At 41.0% G+C, this 23,071-nt stretch overlaps 2 protein-coding genes and 1 pseudogene across 2 annotated transcripts; 1 reads left to right on the plus strand and 2 right to left on the minus strand.

Moving 5' to 3' along the window:
- Positions 1-2,072: 2,072 nt before the first annotated feature.
- On the minus strand, positions 2,073-11,289 carry vbp1 (von Hippel-Lindau binding protein 1). The gene is made up of 6 exons (XM_085396057.1): positions 11,155-11,289; positions 7,902-8,026; positions 6,723-6,789; positions 4,548-4,646; positions 4,262-4,400; positions 2,073-2,903 (listed from the first exon to the last, which is right to left on the minus strand). The coding sequence occupies exons 1-6, from the start codon at positions 11,233-11,235 to the stop codon at positions 2,827-2,829; spliced, it is 588 nt and encodes a 195-aa protein (XP_085252183.1). The 5' UTR covers positions 11,236-11,289; the 3' UTR covers positions 2,073-2,826.
- Positions 11,290-12,480: 1,191 nt separating this feature from the next.
- Positions 12,481-23,071, minus strand: part of LOC146674459 (scavenger receptor cysteine-rich domain-containing protein DMBT1-like) — a 60,143-nt pseudogene continuing 49,552 nt past the window's right edge.
- LOC146674460 (zinc finger MYM-type protein 1-like) lies at positions 16,014-18,303 on the plus strand. The gene has a single exon (XM_085396071.1). It carries the CDS (start codon positions 16,033-16,035, stop codon positions 18,244-18,246), a length of 2,214 nt encoding a protein of 737 aa, XP_085252197.1. The 5' UTR covers positions 16,014-16,032; the 3' UTR covers positions 18,247-18,303.

The raw sequence follows: 23,071 nt of genomic DNA on the forward strand, positions 1-23,071 counted from the left end.
CGTTTTCTGCCAGGATCCTTGGCTTTGGTTTCACTGAGGCTGCTTTCACACTGAATATAAAGCACTGATGTCACCACGGCTGTAGCCTTACAGGGGCTGAAAGCTTTTTATCTCCACTGTCATTTTGTTGCAACCTTGTTGTTTTCAACCTTGTATTGCAAGGACAGAACATGTGTTGTACACAGACAATATATAGATGCATAAAAGAGGTGAAAAGTGAAGCCAGTGCAGGAGGGCAATAGCAAAGAAAAGCAACAAGAAATTCATTGCTACGCATGATACACAAATCTGAATTTTTTAACAGGGTTTATTTTACAGGGTTTGAACAGTTACACCTAAAAGTCAGATCTTTCTACAATGTTTTCTTTTATTACTACAAGGATGTGGATGGTAACTGATTTCTGTCAGCAACATATAATCGATGGCGATGACGTCGATACAAATCAGTGAAAAACTGGTTTAACCCCTTCAGTGTATCTGTGCACTTATGAAACTACAGTCTTAAAAACAAAACACACCATCTTTTAATTCTAAAAAATAATATATCAGGACATTAAAAAACATTGAGGTCTTAAGATTAACACGGCATATCATCGTTTATGTCACAAAACCTAATCAGTGTGATATACTACATAAACCCTTTGATACAGTAGTAAAACCACCTTTGGTAGCAGTAACTTGAAGTATGACTTTGTCTGTGTCTCACATCATTGTGGGACTTTTAACCCACTCTTCTTTGCACTGCTGCTTCAGTCCATTGAGGTTTACAGGCATTCATCTGTTTGCTGCTGTGCTCGGGATCATTGCCGTGTTGCATCACTCAGTTAGACGGATGGCCTCACATTTGAATCTCGAACACTTTGTACACAAAAGTTCACGGTTGACTCACATGTAGCTGTGCTTTAGAGCCAGACATCTCCACCTTGGGCTCATCTGTCCACTAGCAGGTGTGCTGCTTCTTTTCAGAGAGAAGACCCTTCCAAACAAGCCATTCTCTGTCAGTCTTTTTCTAATTGTGCTGTCATGAAATTTAGAGACTGAGATGTAGGGCTGGTGTTTTCTGCAGTTTCTCTGAGCATTGCACGGTCTAACTTTGAGGTGAAACTGCACGGATGTCCACTCCTGAATGATTGTGGCAACTCTTTAATGTTTTGCATTTGTGAATAACCTTTCTCACTGCAGAATGATGAACTTCAAACAGTTTGGAATTGGCCTTAAAAGCTTTACCAGACTGATGGGCAGCAACATTTGCTTTTTTAAAGATTATTGACGCGTTTCATTGTCAGGAATAATGCTCCAGACCAGCAACCTGCTGAGACATCTGCATTTATAAAGTGTATTTAATTTAGCAGCACCTACCTCTCAACGCCTATAGAGGGAGCGAAGAGTTCTTAGTTGTTAAATACTTTAATAGACTATTTGTGATTACACCATGTAACGTGTCATCTGTTTTCATTCATCTGAGGTAAATAATTTTGGAACTTGGAAAGCCTTACCTGCCTTGTCTTGTGGATGAGGCTGAAAGACTATGCACTGGTATACAGCAGTGTAAGCTACTGGTTTATCTACAGACAGAAAACAAAGACTCCCTCATGTATCTCATTGTGGATTCGTCCACCATCTACTGCTCTCAGTCCTGTACTTCGAGAAGTGTAAACAATTTATGTGAGAGCTTATTTATTCCAACAGTGACGTGAAATATTTTTGTTGTAAATCTTGTGCTTCAGCGCAGATGCTACATTATTTTGGGGGAGGGGCTACTTATGCTGGTATATCAATGCAGGAAGTTTACACACACTAAAAATCCATAAAACTCAATTTTCAACTAGTTTTTGTTCGAGTTCTTTCTTATAGGTTTATCGCATATTCAACATGAGCCCCATTTAAAAAGATCTCTACTATTTGAGCAGCTATTGTCTACCTGAAGCTTCTTTTAACAGAAGCAGCTCACTATAATAAACGCAGACACTCATTTGTTTCCCTGCATCACTTCCTGCTGGCCTCCGTACATGTTTCACTGCACTTATTTACACACTTTCTTTCTCTGCTGAAAAAATACACACAGCACCAGGTCAAGGTCTCATCTCTTTGCCCAAGTGTTCTCCTTTTACTTCATTCATCGTTTAATGAATACAGTGAGAGACAAATAAATACAGACAGAACAGTGGTAAAAAGGAGGAGGAGGAGATGGGTGAGTGTGGAAGGTCAGAGGACGGAGGAGGAGCAGTGGTGGGTGTGAAGCAGGACTACAGTCCAAACTAACTTTATTGTGTTGTTCGTCTCCTGTGGAGATGATGGTTTTCTTAGAGCTTTATTCTACTCACAGCGTGGTTTTAGAAACTTAAAGTCCTGCATGTAGATGTTGCTGAAGGAGGAACAAAAAAGAATAACTAAAAAACAGGAGAGTCCGGTCAGTAAGGAGGGAAAATGCAAAGAGAAGATGATGTGAGAGAGCCCTCGCTCACAATCTGCCAAAAACAATCAAATAAAATGACAGGAACATACTCAAATCTTTAAAAAAAATACAAAAATTGCCTCGTTGCTTTTGTTAGTTTTTACTTGAAAAAATACTTTAAAAAGTAACAAATCAACAGAAAACAGTACTGGTGGAAGTTGGAGGCTGGCTGCATAGAGGGCACAGAAATCAACTCAAAGCCGCAGCTCGAGGAAAGATTTCCAACACGCCCTCTACGCGCCGAGCTCCGGGGTGAACATACACGTGAGTCTGGGGGACGGGGTTTGTTTTTTTTTTAAGTTTTTTTCTTTTTAGTACTGACTAAGGAGAGATATTCAGCAGAAGGTGGTGTGGACGCCATCCCGTCGATATTAAGACTTGTCTGCTGATTTGAGGAGGTTTTCTTTGCTCCTTCTCTTCACGTCCCAGTTGTAGACTCGCGCCATATCTGGAGGGAGCAGCGAGTTAAGGAGCAACAGAGGGCTCGTCTGGATTGATGTTTTGATCTGGAGTCGTGAAATAGTTAACCAACATTACAAAACATTGTCACCCTTACCTGCTGTGTCAGGTCGACTGTAAACTGAGGAGATGAGAGGTACATCTTGCCCTCATTCGACTTCATGTAATTATTACCGCTTGGTTGGTTGCTCATTTTGAACAATATTATTTTGTAATATTTATCGCAGGCGTCCTCTATAACGGCGTTTAACTTCCACTCTATGAACTGTGGCTGATTGCCTTTGGCGAAGTCTGCAGAGATGCAGATCTAAACGTCTGTCGGCCGTGCACTTTACAGTGCAACATCAGGAACGTCCAGACGCACAGACTCACTATGATTGTGTCTCAGAGGCTGTGACTCTGGGACTGGCCCAGCACCAAACAGGGTTTTCCATCACTACAAGTAGCAGTAAACAGTCGTGTTGTACACTTCTGTTAGACCTCGAATAACCGGATACATTTTTTGGTCTGACTCACACAGCTGGAGCTTCCAGTCACACTCATGAGCTGATGATCTTCCTTCAAGTGTACTGAAGGTCATAACCAGAGACCCAGCTCTCATTATCCTCTCATTAAAGTTTGATAGAGAAATCAGTGAACCCAGTGAAGTGATGCTGGTGACCAGCAGGGACTTCCAGGGAGCGATTCATATGGGTTTACTCCCTTAAAGGATCATCTTGAAGGTTATTTTCAGTTTTTAATGGGCAAAACTGCAGTTTATCATCTATCATGGTCCACTTCATGCTGTGTTTCTTATCAACCAATATTTATTTTCCTTTTTTAAATCATTGGTTTATCACTCAAACAAGTTACTCAATGAATCGTCTGGTCTAAAAAACACCGGAGAGCAGTGCCTCATGCCTGAGCAGCCTAAGCTGTTTATTAAATTATCTTTGCAGCTCTGGTGTAACAAACAAATAAACCTCTGGGTTGATTTGTTTGTTACACTCCGTCTTAAGTCTGGACATTATTTTTTAAGTGAAAGCTGACAGAGGCAACTTACTTTCACTTTATGGTGAATGCACCTCAAGAATCGATGCTTTTTCTTCTAAACAGTGAATCATTTATACTCATTAAGTCATTTCCAAATAACAACTGAAATCCTGTGTGTAATAAGCTGCACTGAAACAACACCAGCAGTACAGTGTGAGGTCATGCCCTCCACTCACACAAATGGAAAACCAGTAGTTTGGCCACTAGATGTCGCTGTTTTTCACTGAAAAGTGAACCATATTTGCTTCAGAGAGCTTTGTCAGTGCCATCAGTGGTGTAACCTCCGCCTGGGCGGGCTACACTGCGGAAGGATACTGACTTCAGTGGTGGTGAACTGGTCTCGCAGGAAGTCCAGATCCTCCTCGAGCGTCTCCAGGTTGCGAGACGCCGTGGAGAGGTTCTTCTCTAGCAGAGCCTGAGCTTCATCGATGTCGTACTCTAACATGACGTTTGCCTGTGAGGAGAAAACGTCAGGGTGGGAAGAAAACGCTAAGCTTCATCTAATTAACTCTTCTATGAATAAGGTCCACAAGACAGCCCTTTTTGATTCATTACTTTTTGGCTTTATCCTTGAAATAAAATGCTCACTGAGAATACTTACCCCTAACCATAGGCAGACTTTGTCAGTGGGTGGCACTGACGCCTTGCAGTAAACATTGTCAGCCAACAGGAAGTGTGTCTCCATTGGCTCTGTGGTTTCCTGAAGGAAAGCAAACCTGGTTAAAGGTGCTTCACTATCAATTTCTCTGCCACACACTTTAACTTTGGCCGACCTTCAAGCATCACCACCGCTTTGAACTCGACAATCTCACAGTTAAATGAAGAAGTCTCTGTGGTTTAGTCAGACAAACACTAAAAGATTTAGTTATTTCTGTGTTAAGTGGCCTGATTGATAATGTGATAAAATATTAAGTTATTGGCTCATTATTTAACCAAGTGTAATAAAATATGTGCAGATTGGTCCTTTTAAAAAAAAAACAAACAGTATTATTTTTTTAACAAGATACATTTTTATACACTGAATTACATAATTTTTGAACTGATGAAGTCATGTTTTAAACAGCTAAGATTTTGGCTTTGAAATTTACATAATCAATACCACGTTGGATCATTTGTAAACAGTAGAGCTGATGTGTGATGTAAGGATGTAAAGTGCAGTATGATTGCTTCAATCTTTAGTTTAACAATAATTAAAGTAACTTAGCCGTGTAATATTTCCAGCAGCTGCACAACATTGTCACACAGTAAAGCTAAAAATACTTTCTACATGGGACTTTTTGACTTGGATCAAGCGTTTTCACCAGCTGCTTAAAGCTCTGCTTTTCCACAAAGTTACAACATCAGTCATTTCCAGCCACTGCTTCCTCTGCCTTTTTCATATGGAGAGCAGTTAGCAACACTTGGTTGAGCCATTTGTTTATATATAGTATCTCCTTCTTTGTAACATGTCTGTACTCAATAGTATGATTTTGCATGAAGTGATGAAACATGTTTGTGGTTTCCACCTTCAGCAGCGACAGTTTTCTTGCGTACTCTGCACAGTATTGTGCTTTGTTTGAGGTTTCCACAGTTTCGTTATACACATACAATAAAGGGCTATTCTATTTTATTCTATTGTTGAAGTAGATCTTTTTAAAATTTATATATGCTGACACTCAGTTCTCGTTTTCACTAGGGGACTTAAAAGCATTGCGTTGCTATAGCAACGATATCCTAGGATAATATTTTTGTATTGCATAAAAATCTATACTGTTGTTATCATGGACGATATGATGCGTCTCTGTAGATGATGGCATTTCTTCTGTCACGGCTTGAATTGTGTGTTGGTATTAAACGTACAGCCCTTAAATGGATACAGTCACATCTGCAACACGGGAGTTTCCTCTGTGTCCACACTTAGTTGTCGGGTACCTCAGGGTTCTGTGCTGGGGCCCACTATCTTCTTTCATTTCCACATCTCTATTCATTGCTTTGCAGATAACCTACAGCTATGTAGGTCATCGCCTATACAAACCAGCAGCTACGCTTCTATTCAGGCACTGGTGAACTGTCTCAGCTATACAATCATGGTTGGAGATAAACTTCATTAATCTGAACAAAAGCGAAACAGAAATTATTTTAATTGGACAGTCCAACCTGTAAGATGGGTATGACAGTGCCATTGGTCTCTTAACCTCTAACCTGTAAGGAACCTTGGTGTGATATTTGACATTTCTATTACCTCTCGTCTAGACTGTTGTAACTCTTATATGTTAGCTCTGATCAAACAAGCTGTACAAAATGCAGCAGCTCACTTTGATCGATCACATTACACCTGTACTAGCCGCCTTAAACCGGCTTCCAGTCGATTTCAGTATCCAGTTGCTTTAAGAGTCTCAGTGGATACAGAACTTTTAGCTGCCCATCGTTTTTAAAAACCCATTTGTTCTCACTTGCTTTTGAGTCTAGTTGAGCAGAGTACTCCGTCTTTAATCATGCAAACGCAGTCTAATTTACTTGTTTTAGATTTTTTCTGTGTATACTTATTGTTGATTTTGCGACTGTTGTATACAGTGTACATTTTATATAAATTGTACAGCACTTTGGTCAACTGAGGTTGTTTAAAATGTGCTACAGAAATAACCTTTGACCTGACAGGCATCCCTATAAATGAATTCAAACCATTATTTGTTTGATTCACTTAATATCAAGTCAAATTACAACAGGCTCAACACATAATTACACTGGTGTCACACAATGGTAACATTTTAAAGTTGTTCACAACAACCGTACGCACCTTCTTCTTCTGCATGTGTCGTAGGATTTCTAGCGTTTGTCTGATTTGAGGGATCTGGTTTTTCAACCTGCGAGCAAAGAGATGTGATTTGGATGTTATTATGAAGCATGCGTGGAGTGTGTCCTTATTCTTCTAAATTCTGCTGATGCTCTCCTTTAAATAGCTCACTACATGTCTTTAATCCGTCGTTAAGTCTGACGTCACTAGCCGTGTCTGGGCCTAAACTCCGCTGCAGGTCCATATATCAAACGATCACTATGGTATTACTGAGAGTTGAAAAACTGTCTAAAGTCTTTCATCTTTAATAAAATGATCAGCGTTCTGCTCTACCAGGTGTAACAATTGAGTTTAACATCCAGCCATCCATGAAAACGGAATTTATGACATTTAACGGAGTTAGAAGTTAGCAGGGAGTTAGCTCGCTAGCTTCTATCTAAATACAATATAGCATGTCCTGACTGCGGGGTTTTGGAAACAAATTAAAACGTACAGCTCTGCTATCACTTCCAACATAAATGAAGACAGAAAACTAAACAGCAGTGACGTTTGTAGGGTTACTGAAGTTGGGCTAGCTGGTATATAATGATGTGCTACGTGACCGCTAGCGACACAGCTATGTTAGCATAATATAAACAAGCTAACTTTTTTTCCACTCGATAAAAGTTAACGTGAGTGTTCTCGGTGGTCAGGAACAAATGTAATCGCATGGCAGGATGCTGTAAAAGGACCAAACTTCAGCCAGGAGAACAACTGAGATAATCCATCCACAATACGAGGTTAGTCATTCATATACTGCTGCATGGGCTGGGCTGTAGTTACATCCTAAGGTTTTAAAAACTGAGCTTAAATAAATGATTAGCGGTAATAAAAGCCGAGGGAGGTCAACAGTGATCACTGACTGTTTTAGGAGCTTTTTGAGATCAAATAGAAGAAAACACAAAACATTAAACATGTTAACAACACAAAAGCCATATTAAACGCAGACTACTTTAGGCCCGGAAGTAGGATTCGTCACGTCATTACTTAACGACCGGATATCTGTCCAAATCTTTGATTATCACTCAGAAATTATGTCCACCAGCTGATGATGTCCCATATTAGCACCAAACTCTAATGACCTCTGTCAAACTCTGTATAAGCCAATAACAACAAGGTTAAGTGTTCCTTCACTGGTGTCACCTGAGTTTCTTCTGAGACAGGTTGAGCTCCATGTATTTATATTTCTGGTACTGTTCGTCCAGCCTCCTCAGCACCGCGTCCGCCGTCTCATTGCCGGGTTGCTTCATAAAAGAGTCGACATCCTCCTGAAAATCCAGGCAAGAGAGAAAGAAAGCATTAAGCAAGATTAACTAACAATGAACTAAACTATAACAATAAACCAGAAAGCAAATAGTTGAGCTGGTTTAGGCATCAGATTGGGATGCCTCATTAGCGAGGTGATTTGGGCACCAGCACACGCTGGAGAGATTATGTACTACCTCAATTCCAAAACAGTTGGGATGAGGGCAACAATAGTGGTACTAGAAAGTAGGGCTGGGCCATATTATACCGTTCACGGTAATACCGGTATAATGTTAGGCAACGATAGGAAAATGAAATATCGCGATAGAATGGGAGTAAAACGCGCATGCGCGGTGCCTTTGTTTTCATACGCACATGGCCGATTGTTGAGTGAAACAGATGAACCAGAATTGGTTTGTAAAAATGGTGCAACTTCCGTGATGTGGAACTGGTTTGGTGTTTGTCCGTCAGATACACAACAAAGCACATTTTTTTTGCAGAACATGCAAGCGGCCGTTGTTATTGTCATATTTGTCGGACTAAGATGCTCTTAAATCTGGGAGTAATCTGGGTCCTAAACTCCGTGTGCTTCAGGTCAAACAACACTGCAGCATCACTTAGAGTTAAAAACTGTCTAAATTCTTTCATCTTTAATAAAACGATCAGCATTGCTGCTTTACCAGGTGTAACTATAAAGTTTAACTTCCAGGCATCCATGAAAACAAAAGTTATTACATTTAACGGAGTTAGAAGTTAGCAGGAAGCTAGCGGAAGTTAGCTCGCTAGTTTCGCTAGTTACCTAAGCATGATATTGCATGTTCTGACTGAGAGATTTCTGAAAAAAATCAAACGTACAGCTCTGCTATCACTTCCAACATAAATGAAGACAGGAAACTAAACAGCAGTGATGTTTGTAGGGTTACTGAAGTTGGGCTAGCTGGTATATAATGATGTGCTACGTGATCGCTAGCGACACAGCTATGTTAGCATAACATAAACAGTGAAGCTGGAGGACGAACACTAACACTTTTCCACTTATAAAAGTTAACGTGAAGGTTCTTCATGGTTAGAGACAAATGCAATCGCATGGCAGGATGCTGTAAACGGACCAAACTTCAGTCAGGAGAACAACTGAGATAATCCATCCACAATACGAGGTTAGTCATTAATATACTGCAACAACATGGGAATAGAGCAGCTGCCAGAGAATTCAACATTAATGAATCAATGGTACAGAAGTGGAGGAAGCAAGAAGAATGAGTTTAATAAAGTTTGATTTATCTGACTGCTTTGTTTCGCTTAATGTGCCTTATAATCCCGTGCACCTTATGGTCCGAAAAATACATACTGCACACTGCAGTTTAATGTTGCAAAGCACCTCTTTTTAACTTCAGTGGATATTATACATGGTTATGCTCAGGATATGTCAGCCCATTTCTACTGGAAATGCCTTTTGGTTAAACTTTCAGCAAGGAATTTGCATTTGCACTGTTAAATTTTTATAAAGCTTTAATGTACATAAAAACCAGCTTCTTGTTTAAATGAAAATAAATGGAAGGTTGTCTTTTTGCACTAGTAATGTTGTGGAGTTGTATTTTGTCTCGCATCAATTATATCGTCGGTTATATCGTTATCGCAAATTTTCAAATATATATCGTGATAAATATTTTTGGCCATATCGCCCTGCTCTACTAGAAAGAAAGTTTTCCAACTAATTAGGTTTACTGGCAACACGTCAGTCACAAGATTGGGTATAAAAGAAGCATTTTGGAGAGGCAGATTTCCTCAGGGTTAAATACAGGCAGAGGCTCAACAGTCTACAAATTGCAGAATCATTTCAGAATAAATTTTTCGAACGGCATCTTCGTGCCACGTTTTCAGTAAGTTAATGTTAAGAAACTTATGACGTCAACTCTTCTGTAACAAAAAACATTGTACGTTAAGGAATAGCTGGTGATTTGGACGTCAATGAGGACAAATAAAAGGCAACTCTACAGAAAGAACAACATTATAACTTTAGAAATTACTTTATTACACTGTCAAGATGTTTAATAATCGGGCCCCATGTATCTTAAAGATCTCATAGTACCATATCTTTCAAATTAAAGGCCTCTTAGACTCTTACTGGTCAGAAACACTTCATTTCTTGACGAGGCTTTTATTGTCAAAGATCTGTTGGGACTTGCAACAGCTCAAACTGTTTCTACCATAAAAATCTGAAACAAACACATTTTAAAATCACATTTATAATATCTGTGAATCTGATGTTCAGCTTTTGATTAGAAATGTACATGTGCTCCTTACAGGTGAGTGAGGGATAGAGGGAGCAGAAACAGAGAGATTACACATCCAGGAAGCAAAGCTGGACGTGGTGGCTGACAGGTGGCGATGGAGACTACATTAATCTGCACTGTGCTCTGACATGCACATGCATGTAGGTATATGTGTGACTCAACCTGTAAGCGACAGACCAACTCTAGTTTTAATTGTATGTATTTGCTCAGCAAAGGCCAAAGGACATACATGAGTGAAGATTAGCAGTGAAATAAGTGATGAATTACTGAAAACGAATCACCTAAGGTGCTTCTAAGTAAATAAAGATCAATATTTTCTAGTTTCGGTGGAGCTTTGAACTGCTGACCTCATGAAACAAACACGTTGAAGACACGGCAGTGGGGCCTGTGATATAATGCCCATCCTAAAGGAGAAAAATAACCTGCAGATCACGTGACGCTTAACTTTCTGCTGTATTTGCAACTGTCAGGAGACAGGACACCTGAGAGCAGTAGCTCATACATGTTCGGACGTATTCACTATACACCTTAAATCTAAATGTGCTTATCTTACTGCCTGATTATGCACGGATGAGGCTAATGTCACCAAAGCAGCCTCCAGTTAGACTGATGTGTGGCTGGATGAACGGACCTAAAGCCTAAAGAGGAAACGAGGCATAGTGACAATAATGCAGTGATGTCCATAGATGGAAACGAGCTGCCGCCCAGCCTGCACACACAGCAGGATTATCTGTTAGCTTAGCTGTTAGCCAGCATGCTGCACCCGCACACCGGAAGCTACAGCTACAAGTGTGTCTTCAGCGGAGTAATAACAAGTCAAACCAGCAACACAGCGAGAAATGTCCGGGTTTACCCACCACAAAAACCGCTTCTGGGATACCGAGGTGCTTTCTCTTTGTCGCCCCTACGGCATTGCTGTTGTCTATGATCGCTGCCATCTTGGAGAGAGGATACTCCTTCCTTCCTGACGTACGAGCATGCGTACAACCGTCTTAAGCGGGGAAACAAGACTGTTGCTTCTAGTGGTCGCAGGCTGCAACTGGAGTAACACAAAAGGCTCACCGAGTATTTTTGAATCAAGAACCTTTTATTCTCACACATAATAATGATACATTATTGATGATTTATAATAGTGTTAGTAACATGGCTACAGCATTCAAGACACATATAAATTCAACCAACTAAACAAAACATAATTACAGTACTGTGAAAAAAGTGTAGTCATCCCTCATTTCTCTATATATTACTTCCAAGGAAACAGACTTTCTTCTAATTTTTAAAGTGCTCTTGAGCAACAGTTTTCAAGGCTTTCTGAGTTATTCTCTGGAAATTGGCTGCTTTTTCATTTATTTTCAATCCAGCCCTTCAACCAGACCATTTCCAGTGGAATGCTTTTGATTTTTTTATTTGATAAGCCACATAACACTGGTATGAATTATTCAAGCAAAAATACATCTATATATAGAGTTTTGCACGTTTTAATTAAATGATTCTATCTTCCATTTCTCACACAAAATTTAAAAAAGAAGGGATGGCCAAAGACTTTTGCGCAGTAATGCACATCTCAGAACACTCATGAAATAAAACCACGGAAAAGGGAAGAGTAGGTTAACTCAAGCAATCATGCAATGTAAATTCATTATGCAATAAAACCAAGAATTAAAAAGAAATGCTTTTTTCACTAACATAGACAAAAATATTTGAAGCTTCAGTTAATATGCAGGTTTGATGTGAAATGCGTCCTGGTAAAACACGGATGAAATTTATCAGTCACTTCAAAACATCTCAGATAAATTGGTTTGAATTTAACTTTGTGAGAGACAAAGAACAATTCATTATGGGCAAGGAAGGTTAAGGAAGATATATTTCCATATTCGTTTTTCATGATGCAAACCACAGGGAAATATAACTTCCTTACCTTGAAAATCACTTCACTTGACCTCAATTCAAAGCAAATGTTAAATTTCATATTTGACTGTAATATTTCTCTGAAGGCACCAACAGAGCTCGTCTTCTTTGGAAAATCATCAGAGAAATAAGTCATCAAACGAGAGAGATTATGAACCACAACAGAAAGCAAGCAGTCACACAGATATCATGTGAAAAGTAAAGATTAAATGAATCACATCAGTTTTACAGGCCGTAAGCCGCCTTTATCCAGCTATTGAAACAAACAGTGTAAACTATGGAGTACACGTCTCTTGTTTTTTGATATCTTTCTTTTCTGGAAGTTTCCACCAGCTCACTTTTAGGTCGTCAGCCGTACCTCCCAACTCATTTTTGATCTGCACAACAGAAAAGATAATTTACTGATTACACCACAAATTATAGTCTGTTATAGTTACATTTTAAATGAAATTTTACATGAAAGAGACACAGAAACTGCTAATAAAGCAGTTTTTCTGGGATCGTTCATTACCCAAGACTGTTTTAAAAACATCTGGAATGTTTTTTCCTTAAAAAGCAGTATAGACACTTTACTAAGATTTCTTAACATAAGTTACCGAATTCATGATGGACTCCATCACAGCTGGGTCTTTCATGTCCACGGAGGAGTCGACAGCAGCCAGATTCACTTTCACCAAGAGCTTCCTCCAACTTCCTACTTTCTCACTGGGTGTCACACCTTCGGAGAGGGCATCTGGCCTCAAACATGGGGACATCCAATCACACTGTTAACATCTAATCAGCCCATGCCCTCACACACTCCTCTCTCTAGCTGTCTGACTTTTCCACATCCATAATTTAAAACAAACTTTAAACTTCAAAATCACTTCGTTACATTTTCTTCTCTGTGTTAATCTTAACGTAGAAAATTCCATCACATTCGAACCTTAATTTACTTTACTTTCCGACAGAGCTGGTAATATTATGGAGTCCTCTTTAATTTTAGTTAATATCGGTAAACATTCCCATCATCATTCCCATCATCATCATGAACACCAAAACACGGCCACTTCGAGTTCTAACAGCGATGATCATAAATGTGGATGCCTCAGACTCAAAACTAGCAACCAGTCATTTTAAAATAACAATAAAGTGTGTGCATTTTGTTTTGCACTTGTTCTATATATTTGGTTGCACTACTATAGTATATTGTAATATAACTGCAGCTACTTTTAACGACTCAAAGAGTTTCCACCGAAGACAGATATGCATGTAATTGATTTGTCACAGATTTAAAGTTAGATGCCGTTCTTGGCTATTTAACACAAACTATTTAACCTTCTGTTTGTACCTGTTTTAACTCATTTGCCCTTTACATTTTAAGTCTGTATCATTTGATGTACAAATACGTTTTCTTTACAGTATTTGACATCTTGTGAATGACCAAGAATATATCTCACCTGAACAGATGACACTAGCGTCCTCAGAATGGTTACAGTCGTGGTTGCCAAATCCAATGTTGGGACAGTCAGTCAGAAAGTCTTCACTGCCTGAACAGGTCACTTCATCAAGCCATATTTCTCCAGTTCCTTCACCAAAGGAAGCGTTCCGAGGAGCTTCCAGTGCCGGTCCACAGTTTAACTGTCTGCAAACCACCTCAGCATCATTTAAGTCCCAGCGATCATCACAGACTGTTCCCCAGATGTTATTGTGATAGATTTCAACTCTGCCAGAGCATCGAGACAATCCAGACCCGGCTAATCTGATGTCTGAAAACAAAACACAATGTTGCACAATTAAAAATGTGCAGACCGAGTGACATTATTAATGTGTGAATTGAAAGATAGAGTACTATGGAGGATGACACCCAAACTTTTCACAGAGGAAGAAACGAATACTGGCCAGTTATTGATAGTAACAGAAAAACTGTTGGTTTCTGGATAATGTTGACTTAGTGCCTACCAAGAGGAGCTCGGATTTGTTACTGTTGAGTTTGAGAAAATTAGAAGAGAACCATGAATTTAGTTCGGCTAAGCAGAGGGTGAGGGAGGATGGGGGAAGAGCAGAATCAGGTTTAGTGGACAGATAAAGCTGGGTGTCATCGGCACAACAGTGAAACTGGATATTGTATTTACGGAAAATGTGTCCAAGTGGAAGAAGGTAGATAATGAAAAGAAGGGGCCCCAGGACAGATCCCTGGGGCACGCCTGGTCAGAGGAAAGGGCTGAGAAGTAAAGGATTTCACCCTGCCCTTTTTCTCTGGGCTTGGAGTGGGCACCAGGACTACAAACTTGGATTTAACTGCCCCCCAGTCTCAAACACAAACCATTTAACTTCTGTTTTAGTTTTTGAACTCATTTGGCCTTTGCATTTGAAGACTGTATCAGTAGTTGTAAAAAGAAGTTTTATTTACAGTATCTGACATCTTGTTGATGACCAAAAATATCCTGATCATGTTCACAGTGTTGTGCGGCATATAACTCTTGCATGAGACACAAAAACATAATATGGAAATATTAAAATATCTTCAGCATCTAAAAGTTTCTCACCTGTACAGATGACACCAGCATCCTGATCGTCAGTGGCGTCGTTAGGCCTATTTTAGGGGTGCTGAAGCCTCCCTAAAATATTCTTAAGCCCCCCTAAATAATTTGGTGGGGGTTTTTTTTGGGTTTTTTTGGGTTTTTTTTTAACTTATTCGATTTTTTTTTTACAGAACTTGCAGACAAATTCAATATAAAGATGCAGGAATATGAGTTTAAAGAAATAATAATATAAACCTGTCGCTATTCACACAAATATGATCATAACTCGGTTGGTCCCTTTCGCTTTACATTGTTAAGGTAGCGTCAGTGCTTCGTTATCCAATCCGTTCCAGTTGTTCACAGGGGACATCCACATGACTGAAAATCCAGTCCTCGTTTTCACTGCTACTTTACACTCCGCTCGTATACACCTGCAGAAACACTAGCGTGCATGTGGCAAACGGCAAGAAATCATGGATATACTCAAGTTTTTCAAGAAAGTAAGTCTTCATCACTGGCTGGTAGTAACAATTAGTTAGCTCCAGCTAACAGCAGAGAATCCCATGTAAATAATGAACCAGGTGTTCCCCATTTTGTAAATAAAAACCTGGCTAGCGCACTAAGTTAAATTGTTAGCATAATTTTAATTTCTGTCACTCGTTTTAGCTCTGAAAAATCCAGCTGAGCTCATTCAGGTATGGTTATCATCAGTGGAAATAATAATAATCACTCCATCCCCATTAACCTGTAGGAGTCAGGGCAGAGGAGCACAGAGAGGCAGAGGGGAGAGACGTCTGCTGGAGAGGTGAGTCAAAGGATGGAGTCATTTGTGATGCAGACAGTCTGATTAGAATTTTATGGGACTCAATATGGATATGAAATATGAAACATTTCAGTCACGGTACAACATATAAGACCTGTTTAACTTGAGCTTTTATTTAGGAGAGTCAAGGTTAGAAAGTGGAGAGAGCAAAGAGAGATATATATATATAAGTCAAATTAGCCTGACTCACATATTTTTGAGGGTTCTATTTTAATATTACTTCAATTCAAGTAATTTAGTAATATTTTTCAGGGCTTTAAATTGCAACCATTTTAGTCACATGCGTGCTCAAAATATAATGTTTGTAACTTCAAAATATTTGGGAGCAACAAATTACTGTGGAGCGGGAGCAGAAGTCATGATATTAGCAATTTACATTACAATTCAGTATGTTTTAATGTATCTTGAAGGGTGAGGCAGAAGGAGTGGCTGAGGGAGAAAAAGGTCAACAGGCAAGTTCAAGTCAGAGAGAGCAAGGAGAGACAGAGGAGCTGCAGCAAATGGATCGAGAGGCAGAGGAAGATCAAGTTATTACAGAGAGAGGAGAGCAAACAGGCCAAGAGAGGGAAAATGATGAAGCAGCTGCAGCAACTCATTCTACTACAGGGTTTGATTTAGGTGACAAAGACACAGGGCCCAGACAGGTGAAGCTGAAGAGCTATCCACATGATACGTTTGGTACACAGAAGCGAGCATTTAACCACAGCTGGTTTGAAAAGCACAACTGGTTAGAATATTCAGTCAACCAGAGTGCAGCTTTCTGCTTCCCATGTAGAGTGTTTGGCAAAAACATCAAACATGATAGTTTGGTCAGTAACGGTTGCAAGAACTGGAAGAAAGCTTTAGTCATCTTTGGCAAGCATGAGATGGCACAAACACATAAGGACAGTGTTGTTACATGGAAAAGCTACCAGGGAACTAGCAAACAGGGAAACGTTGCACAGATGATAGCAACTGCAAATGTGAGTGAGATAGTCGAAAGAAGAGAGTATCTCAGACGAATTGTTGCAGTCACCTCTATGTTAGGGAGACAGGGACTCCCTTTTCGTGGCCATGATGAAGGTGAAGACAGCCCAAACAGAGGGAATTTTCTTGCGTGCATGGAGCTTTTGAAGGAGTTTGATCCTTTTCTTCAAAAACATAATCCCCCATCAAATGCACAGTATATCTCACCAACATCCCAGAATGACATGATTGACTGTTGTGCCCAGGAAGTTACTAGTGTCATTGTATCTGAAATGACAAAGTCTAAAGTCTATTCCATCATGGTGGATGAGGCAAGGGATAAAAAGGCAGAGCAGTTAGCTGTTTGTGTCAGGTACGTGTCAGAGGGGGCAGTGAAGGAGCGTTTCCTTGCACTTGCAGAGATAAAATCATTTGATGCCCAGTCCATTGCAAATGAGATTCAGCAGCAGATCCAAAACTATGGTCTTGCAGAGCTTAAGTGTGTAGCACAAACATATGATGGTGCAGCCGTTATGAGTGGCTCCACTGGAGGTGTACAAGCACATTTTAGAAGGCTCCATCCTGAGGCTATCTATGTGCATTGTTATGCTCATCAACTCAACCTGGTTTTGTGCAATACTTGCAAGGCTGTCCCAGAGGCTGTGGAGCTTTTCAGCTTGTTGGAGTGTGTGTATTCTTTCTTCAGCACCTCCCTAGTCAATCATCATAAGTTCATGGAGACTCAGGCAAAGCTTGGATTGACAAAAACTGAGCTTGTGCAACTTTCAAACACTCGCTGGGCATGTCAGTTGCGATCAATCAGTGCAGTTCTTGAGACATTGCCTGCCATTTTGGAGTGCCTATCTGCAATTGGATCCCCCATAGCTGTTGGTCTCAGAGCAAAGCTCTACAAGTTCTCAGCAGTCTATGCACTACTGATGTTTCAGTCGATTCTGTCTGTAACCGAAGGACTCCACAAATTCCTGCAGAAAGAGACTTTAGACCTGGCAGAAGCTTTTATCTGCAAACAAGCTGTGTGTGACACACTTAAGGGCAAACACTCAGATGCATTTGCTACAGAGCTGTATGAGAAAACCAAGGCCCTGTGTAACACCCACAGTATCCCTGAACCAGGTGCCAAGACAAGGCACAAACAGAGGAAAATGGAGGATTTTGTCCTGGAGGCAACTGTGGGTTCACGCACTGAATTGAACAACTCAGACACATTGAAAAGAGAGTTACTTTTCCCTTGTGTGGATCGGATGGTTGGCGAGCTTGATCAAAGATTTTGCAGTGTAGATGCAGGGCTGCTAAAAGGCGTCCAGGCATGCAGTCCTAAATCTGAGAACTTCTTGAGTGAACCACACTTGAATGAACTTGCAAAGCACTACAGACTTGACCTGAAAAAAGAGGAGGTTCTGGTGGCCAGAAACTTTCTTACCCGGAAAACAGAGGCTGGATGTCCACCCAAAAATATGTTGTCTGTGTACAACCTCCTTGATTCAGACATGTTTCCCTCTCTGAAGGCAACCATCCAAGTTGCCCTAACAGTGCCTGTCAGCAGCTGCTCGTGCGAACGGTCCTTTAGTGCACTGCGTCGGCTGCACTCCTGGCTGCGTCAAACAATGGGTCAGAAAAGACTTCACAGTCTTGCAGTCATGTCTATTGAAAAAGACACGCTTCAGCATCTGAGTCACAACAGAGTGATTGACCGATTTGCCACTCTTAAAAACAGACGTCATTCTTTGATGCTTCCACCCACCAAGTAACTGGTGATTGCAGCCAGAAAAATGTACTTTTTTATTTTCAGTTTTTTTCTTGTTATTGATGCGGCAAACACATTTCCTCTGTTTTTTTGTTGTACTGTATTATAAAGCAGACTGAAATAAAACAATAGATCTATTGGTGGCCTAGGATGTTTAATCTGTCCAAAAAAGTAGGAAAACAATTTCTCAGTCTTTGTTTTCTGTTTGTGAAATTTTGTGCTCATTCACTACGTTCGTTCATGTCGTGTGCATCTCTTGGGGGCTAAGCCCCCCCTGTCCTTAAAACCTAGTGACGCCCCTGCTGATCGTGTGCACAGGTGTTTGTTCCCCATCCACTGTTTTGACACTCAGTTAGAGAACTTTCACTTCCTGAACAGCCCACATTATCAAGCCAAATCTGTCCACTTCCTGCACCAAAGTAAGCCATCTGAGGAGCTCCTAGTGCCGGTCCACAGTTTAACTGTCTGCAAACCACCTCAGCATCATTTAAGTCCCAGCCATTACCGCAGATTGTTCCCCAGATGTTATTGTGATAGATTTCTACTCTGCCAGAGCACTGAGTCAATCCAGACCCGGCTAATCTGATGTCTGAAAACAAAACACAGAGACCACAGATTGTTGAGAGAACATACAGGACACATAACTGAATTATAGAAAAGGAAAATCACACTCTAAAGAGATTAATCCTTTGATGCATTACATGGTGCAAGGCTTTTCTCGACTATCGACCTGGCAAGTGGCTATCATCAAGTGGCAGTTCACGAAAGGAACAGGCACAAGACTGCTTTTACAACCCCATTTGGGTTGTTTGAATATACCAGATTGCCCTTTGGTGTGTGTAATGGTCCAGCCACTTTCCAAAGACTCATGCAGGCCACTATGAGTGACCTAATCCTTCAGATTATGCTTGTGTACCTAGATGACATATTAGTCTACTCATCAACTTTTGAAGACCATTTGGCACGTCTTCAGACAGTGTTGCAGAGACTCAGGGAAACTGGGCTGAAGGTTAAGGTGGAGAAATGTCATCTTCTCCAATCTAGTGTACGCTTTTTGGGTCACCAGATCTCAGCTGAAGGGATCGGTACGGACCCAGACAAGATAGCTGCAGTGAGGCAGTGGCCAGTACCCACCACAGTTAAAGAGCTGAGATCCTTTCTGGGATTTTGCAGTTATTACAGGAGATTTCTCCATGGATTTTCGCAGCTGGCAGGTCCTTTGCACGATCCGATTAATGCATCGGCCAAGGAGGACAGTCCAGCTAAATATAAAAACTTGCTTGAAAGTGTGTGGACGCCATCTTGTCAACAGTCATTTGAACAGCTGAAAGAGAAACTCACTTGCTTATGCTGATTTCTCACTGCCATTTGTTGTTGGGACAGATGCCAGCAGTTTAGGACTGGGAGCAGATCTTTATCAGGTGCAAGGTTGCAGGAAACGTGTTATAGCATACGCCAGCCGAAGATTGAGAAATGCAGAGAGAAATGACAGAGGTTATAGCAGTATGAAATTAGAGCTCCTCGCCCTTAAATGGGCTGTGTTTGAGAAGTTTAGGGGGGTATCTCTTAGGCTCCAAATTCACAGTTGTGACAGATAACAACCCCCTCTGCCACCTCAACTCAGCAAAGCTGGGAGCCATCAAACAGCGCTGGGTTGCCCAGTTAGCGCCATTTGACTTTGAGGTGCAGTAGCGTCCTGGTCGGTGTAACACAGCAGTCGATACCCTCTCTAGAGAGCCATTAGCAGGGGAGCCCAAGCCTGCAGGAGATGAGGAGTTTGATGGATGCATATGTAACCCACATCAGATTTGTGGGTTGTGCTGCTGCATAAGGTTGGAGGTGTAATTTTCCCTCCCCGCCGCTAGGAGGCGAGTATGCCTTGAGATGACTTTCTGTTAGTCAACATTTCCTGTTGTGGAAGCCATGACTCACGAGGCAACCGCCAAATTAGCTGAAAGATCCTGGTAAGAAAAGCTGAAATAAAAGTTAAATTCGCAATTTATCTTCACATACTAGCTGTTAACAGATGGCTATTTATTAGGATCTGAAATCTGTGAAATACGGCCGTGGGAAGCTGCGTCAGCCGGGCGAGCTATCTCACCACGAGCTCCGGTAAGGGATTACAAATATGGCTTCAATCTCTCTTCCTGTGTTGGTTCCAATTCACAAGCTCTTCTTACTTTAAATGAAGCTACAAATAAACATAACACAAAACTAAAAAATCTTATATCAGGGATGCTACATGAATGTTAGCGCCATGAAGACATGTAGTTGACTGCTGTTAATATATTTTCTGCTTTAAAAAACAAAACCAGTCGGAGTTGTGATATTTATGTTTAAAGTACTGTAACATCAGTGATGTGCAGATGTTTAATTTTAAGTGCTAAAGTATATATTAAAATGTGCCCAGCTAACCGCTAGTATTAAGCTACTGCTTAGCAATTTCTCTGTGTTCTAACATTACTGTGATTCATCTGAGTTTGTTAGCTTTCCAAAACGTTGGAGAAGCAGTAATATTGTCATGTAGTGCTTAAATGCACCCTTTCAGTTTTGTTGACTTAGAAGTTAATTCATTTAGATGTTGAACAGGCACTATGCAAGGATCTAGAGATTTCAGACCTACCATTTATTAGCTCAAACATCAAAAGACATGAATGCTTTAAAAGTATCAACATCAGCTTTTCTCTAACAGCATGGTGGGAGTTTCTAAAAATAACGGAGTCTTCATTAATCCCATGCAAACGCACACCTATCTGGAATAACCCTGACATATTACAAAACAATAATATGATTAATTTCCCAGAATGGAGTTGTAAAGGAATTAAATACTTAGAACATATATTAGAGGGAACAGAATTTATTCCATTTGACAGACTAGTTGAACAATATGGGATCAACAAGACAAGGTTTTTAGAATATCAACAAATTAAATCCATAGTAAAAAAGAAATTTAACCTCAGTCAAGTTGAATTACAAACACCACTAAGTGCGGCACATTTTTTTACTCTTAAATCCCCCAAATTATTATCTAAAATATACAGAACACTTTCTAAATTAGATGAATCAATATCCCTTCCTACTGCAAAGTGGGAAGCAGATTTATCAGTCAACCTAGACCAAAACTTCTGGTCTCAGATTTGCTTAAAAACTTTCAAATTAATTAAAAATCCCAGTCTGCAATTAATACAATACAAAATACTTCATAGAGTGCACTATACAGGTCATCGGATGTTCAAGATGGGCTTTACATCTTCCAACAACTGCTCACACTGTCAAGGCAATACACCAGACAATTACATCCACGCTCTTTGGTTCTGTCCACCAGTGCAAAAGTTTTGGCGCGAGATATGTGAAGACTTATCAAAGTGTCTGAAATGTAACATTCCAACTTCCCCCTTAGTGTGTCTACTGGGCAGCTTAGATAATGTCACTTCAGAAAAGAATATAGCCCATATGATCTTCACTGCCCTATGCATAGCCAAGAAAACAGTCCTCATGAACTGGAAAAATAAAAATAATCTTAATTCTAACCAATATAGAAATTATCTATTAGATTACATTAGTCTTGACACAGCCTCTGCCACCACATTAGATCAATTGCTCTGGGCCCCTTTTATCAGCTCCATCACCTAGTGGGGGTGGGGGGTCATAGTTTGGTCCCGCCTTCACTGTTGTGATTGGTGAGGGGGTAGGGACAGGCTTAGGGCGTCGGGGGGTTCCCCGGAGGCATCTTCCTTGGGGGGCTCAAACCGGGGTAGCGGTCACGTCCGGTTGGGGGCTCTGTTGGCTCTCAGGTGACTGTTTCCTCGCGGCTGCGTGCAGCGGGGCTAGGGGAGGGTCTGTGCTGACGGACGTGGGTTACTGACCTGGCAACCTGACTGCCCCTGGGTGGGTCCGGGATGGGCGTGAGGTTCTGGGGGCGCTCCGTCTCTGGGCTGGGGCCCGGGCCGGGCCTCGGGGGCTTGGGTCCTGGTTGGTGTGTTGCCGGGGTTGTGGGCAGGTGGGTGCATGGGGGCCCGGCCCTGGAGCAGGGTGCCGCCGGTGCGTCGAGCCGCCTGGGGGGCTCTTCATCTGGTGGGGGGGATGGTCACATCTTGCAGGAGCTTTCTTCTCTTCAGGAACTCTCTGCGGGAGGGGGAGATACAGGAGAGGTGGAGGAAGATCTCAGCCTGGGCGTTTACCGTCTTATGTAGTCTGGAAGATGTGTATCAGAATCAGAATCAGAATACTTTATTGATCCCTGGGGGAAATTATTTTTTGTTACAGTGCTCCATTTTAAACCAACATTAAGACAAGACAGACAATACGCTAACTAAGAATAGTACAATATATACATATATATACATACATACATACATAAGTCACTTATAAATAAATAGTTGGAAAAGAAACATGTGTAGCTGTAGCAGCAAACAGTGTGTTAAGTGGATGCGTTGTACAGGGAGATGGCCACAGGCAGGAATGATTTCCTGTGTCGTTCAGTGGTGCTTTTCGGTAATCTCAGTCTCTCACTGAACGAGCTCCTGTGACTGACCAACATGTCATGGAGTGGGTGGGAGGTGTTATCCAACATTGTCTTTATCTTGGACAGCATCCGCCTCTCCGACACCACCTTGAGGGAGTCCAGCTCCATCCCCACAACATTGCTGGCCTTACGGATCAGTTTATTAAGTCTGTTGGCATCTGCGACCCTCAGCCTGCTCCCCCAGCATGCAACAGCATAGAGGATCGCACTGGCCACCACAGACTCATAGAAAATCCTCAGCATTTTCTGGCAGATGTTGAAGGACCTCAGTCGCCTCAAAAAATAGAGACGACTCTGGCCCTTC

Source organism: Rhamphochromis longiceps, linkage group LG3 (assembly GCF_057381845.1).
Source record: "Rhamphochromis longiceps isolate RC_006_pf linkage group LG3, R_longiceps_female_GT1.1, whole genome shotgun sequence".
NCBI classification, from domain to species: domain Eukaryota; kingdom Metazoa; phylum Chordata; class Actinopteri; order Cichliformes; family Cichlidae; genus Rhamphochromis; species Rhamphochromis longiceps.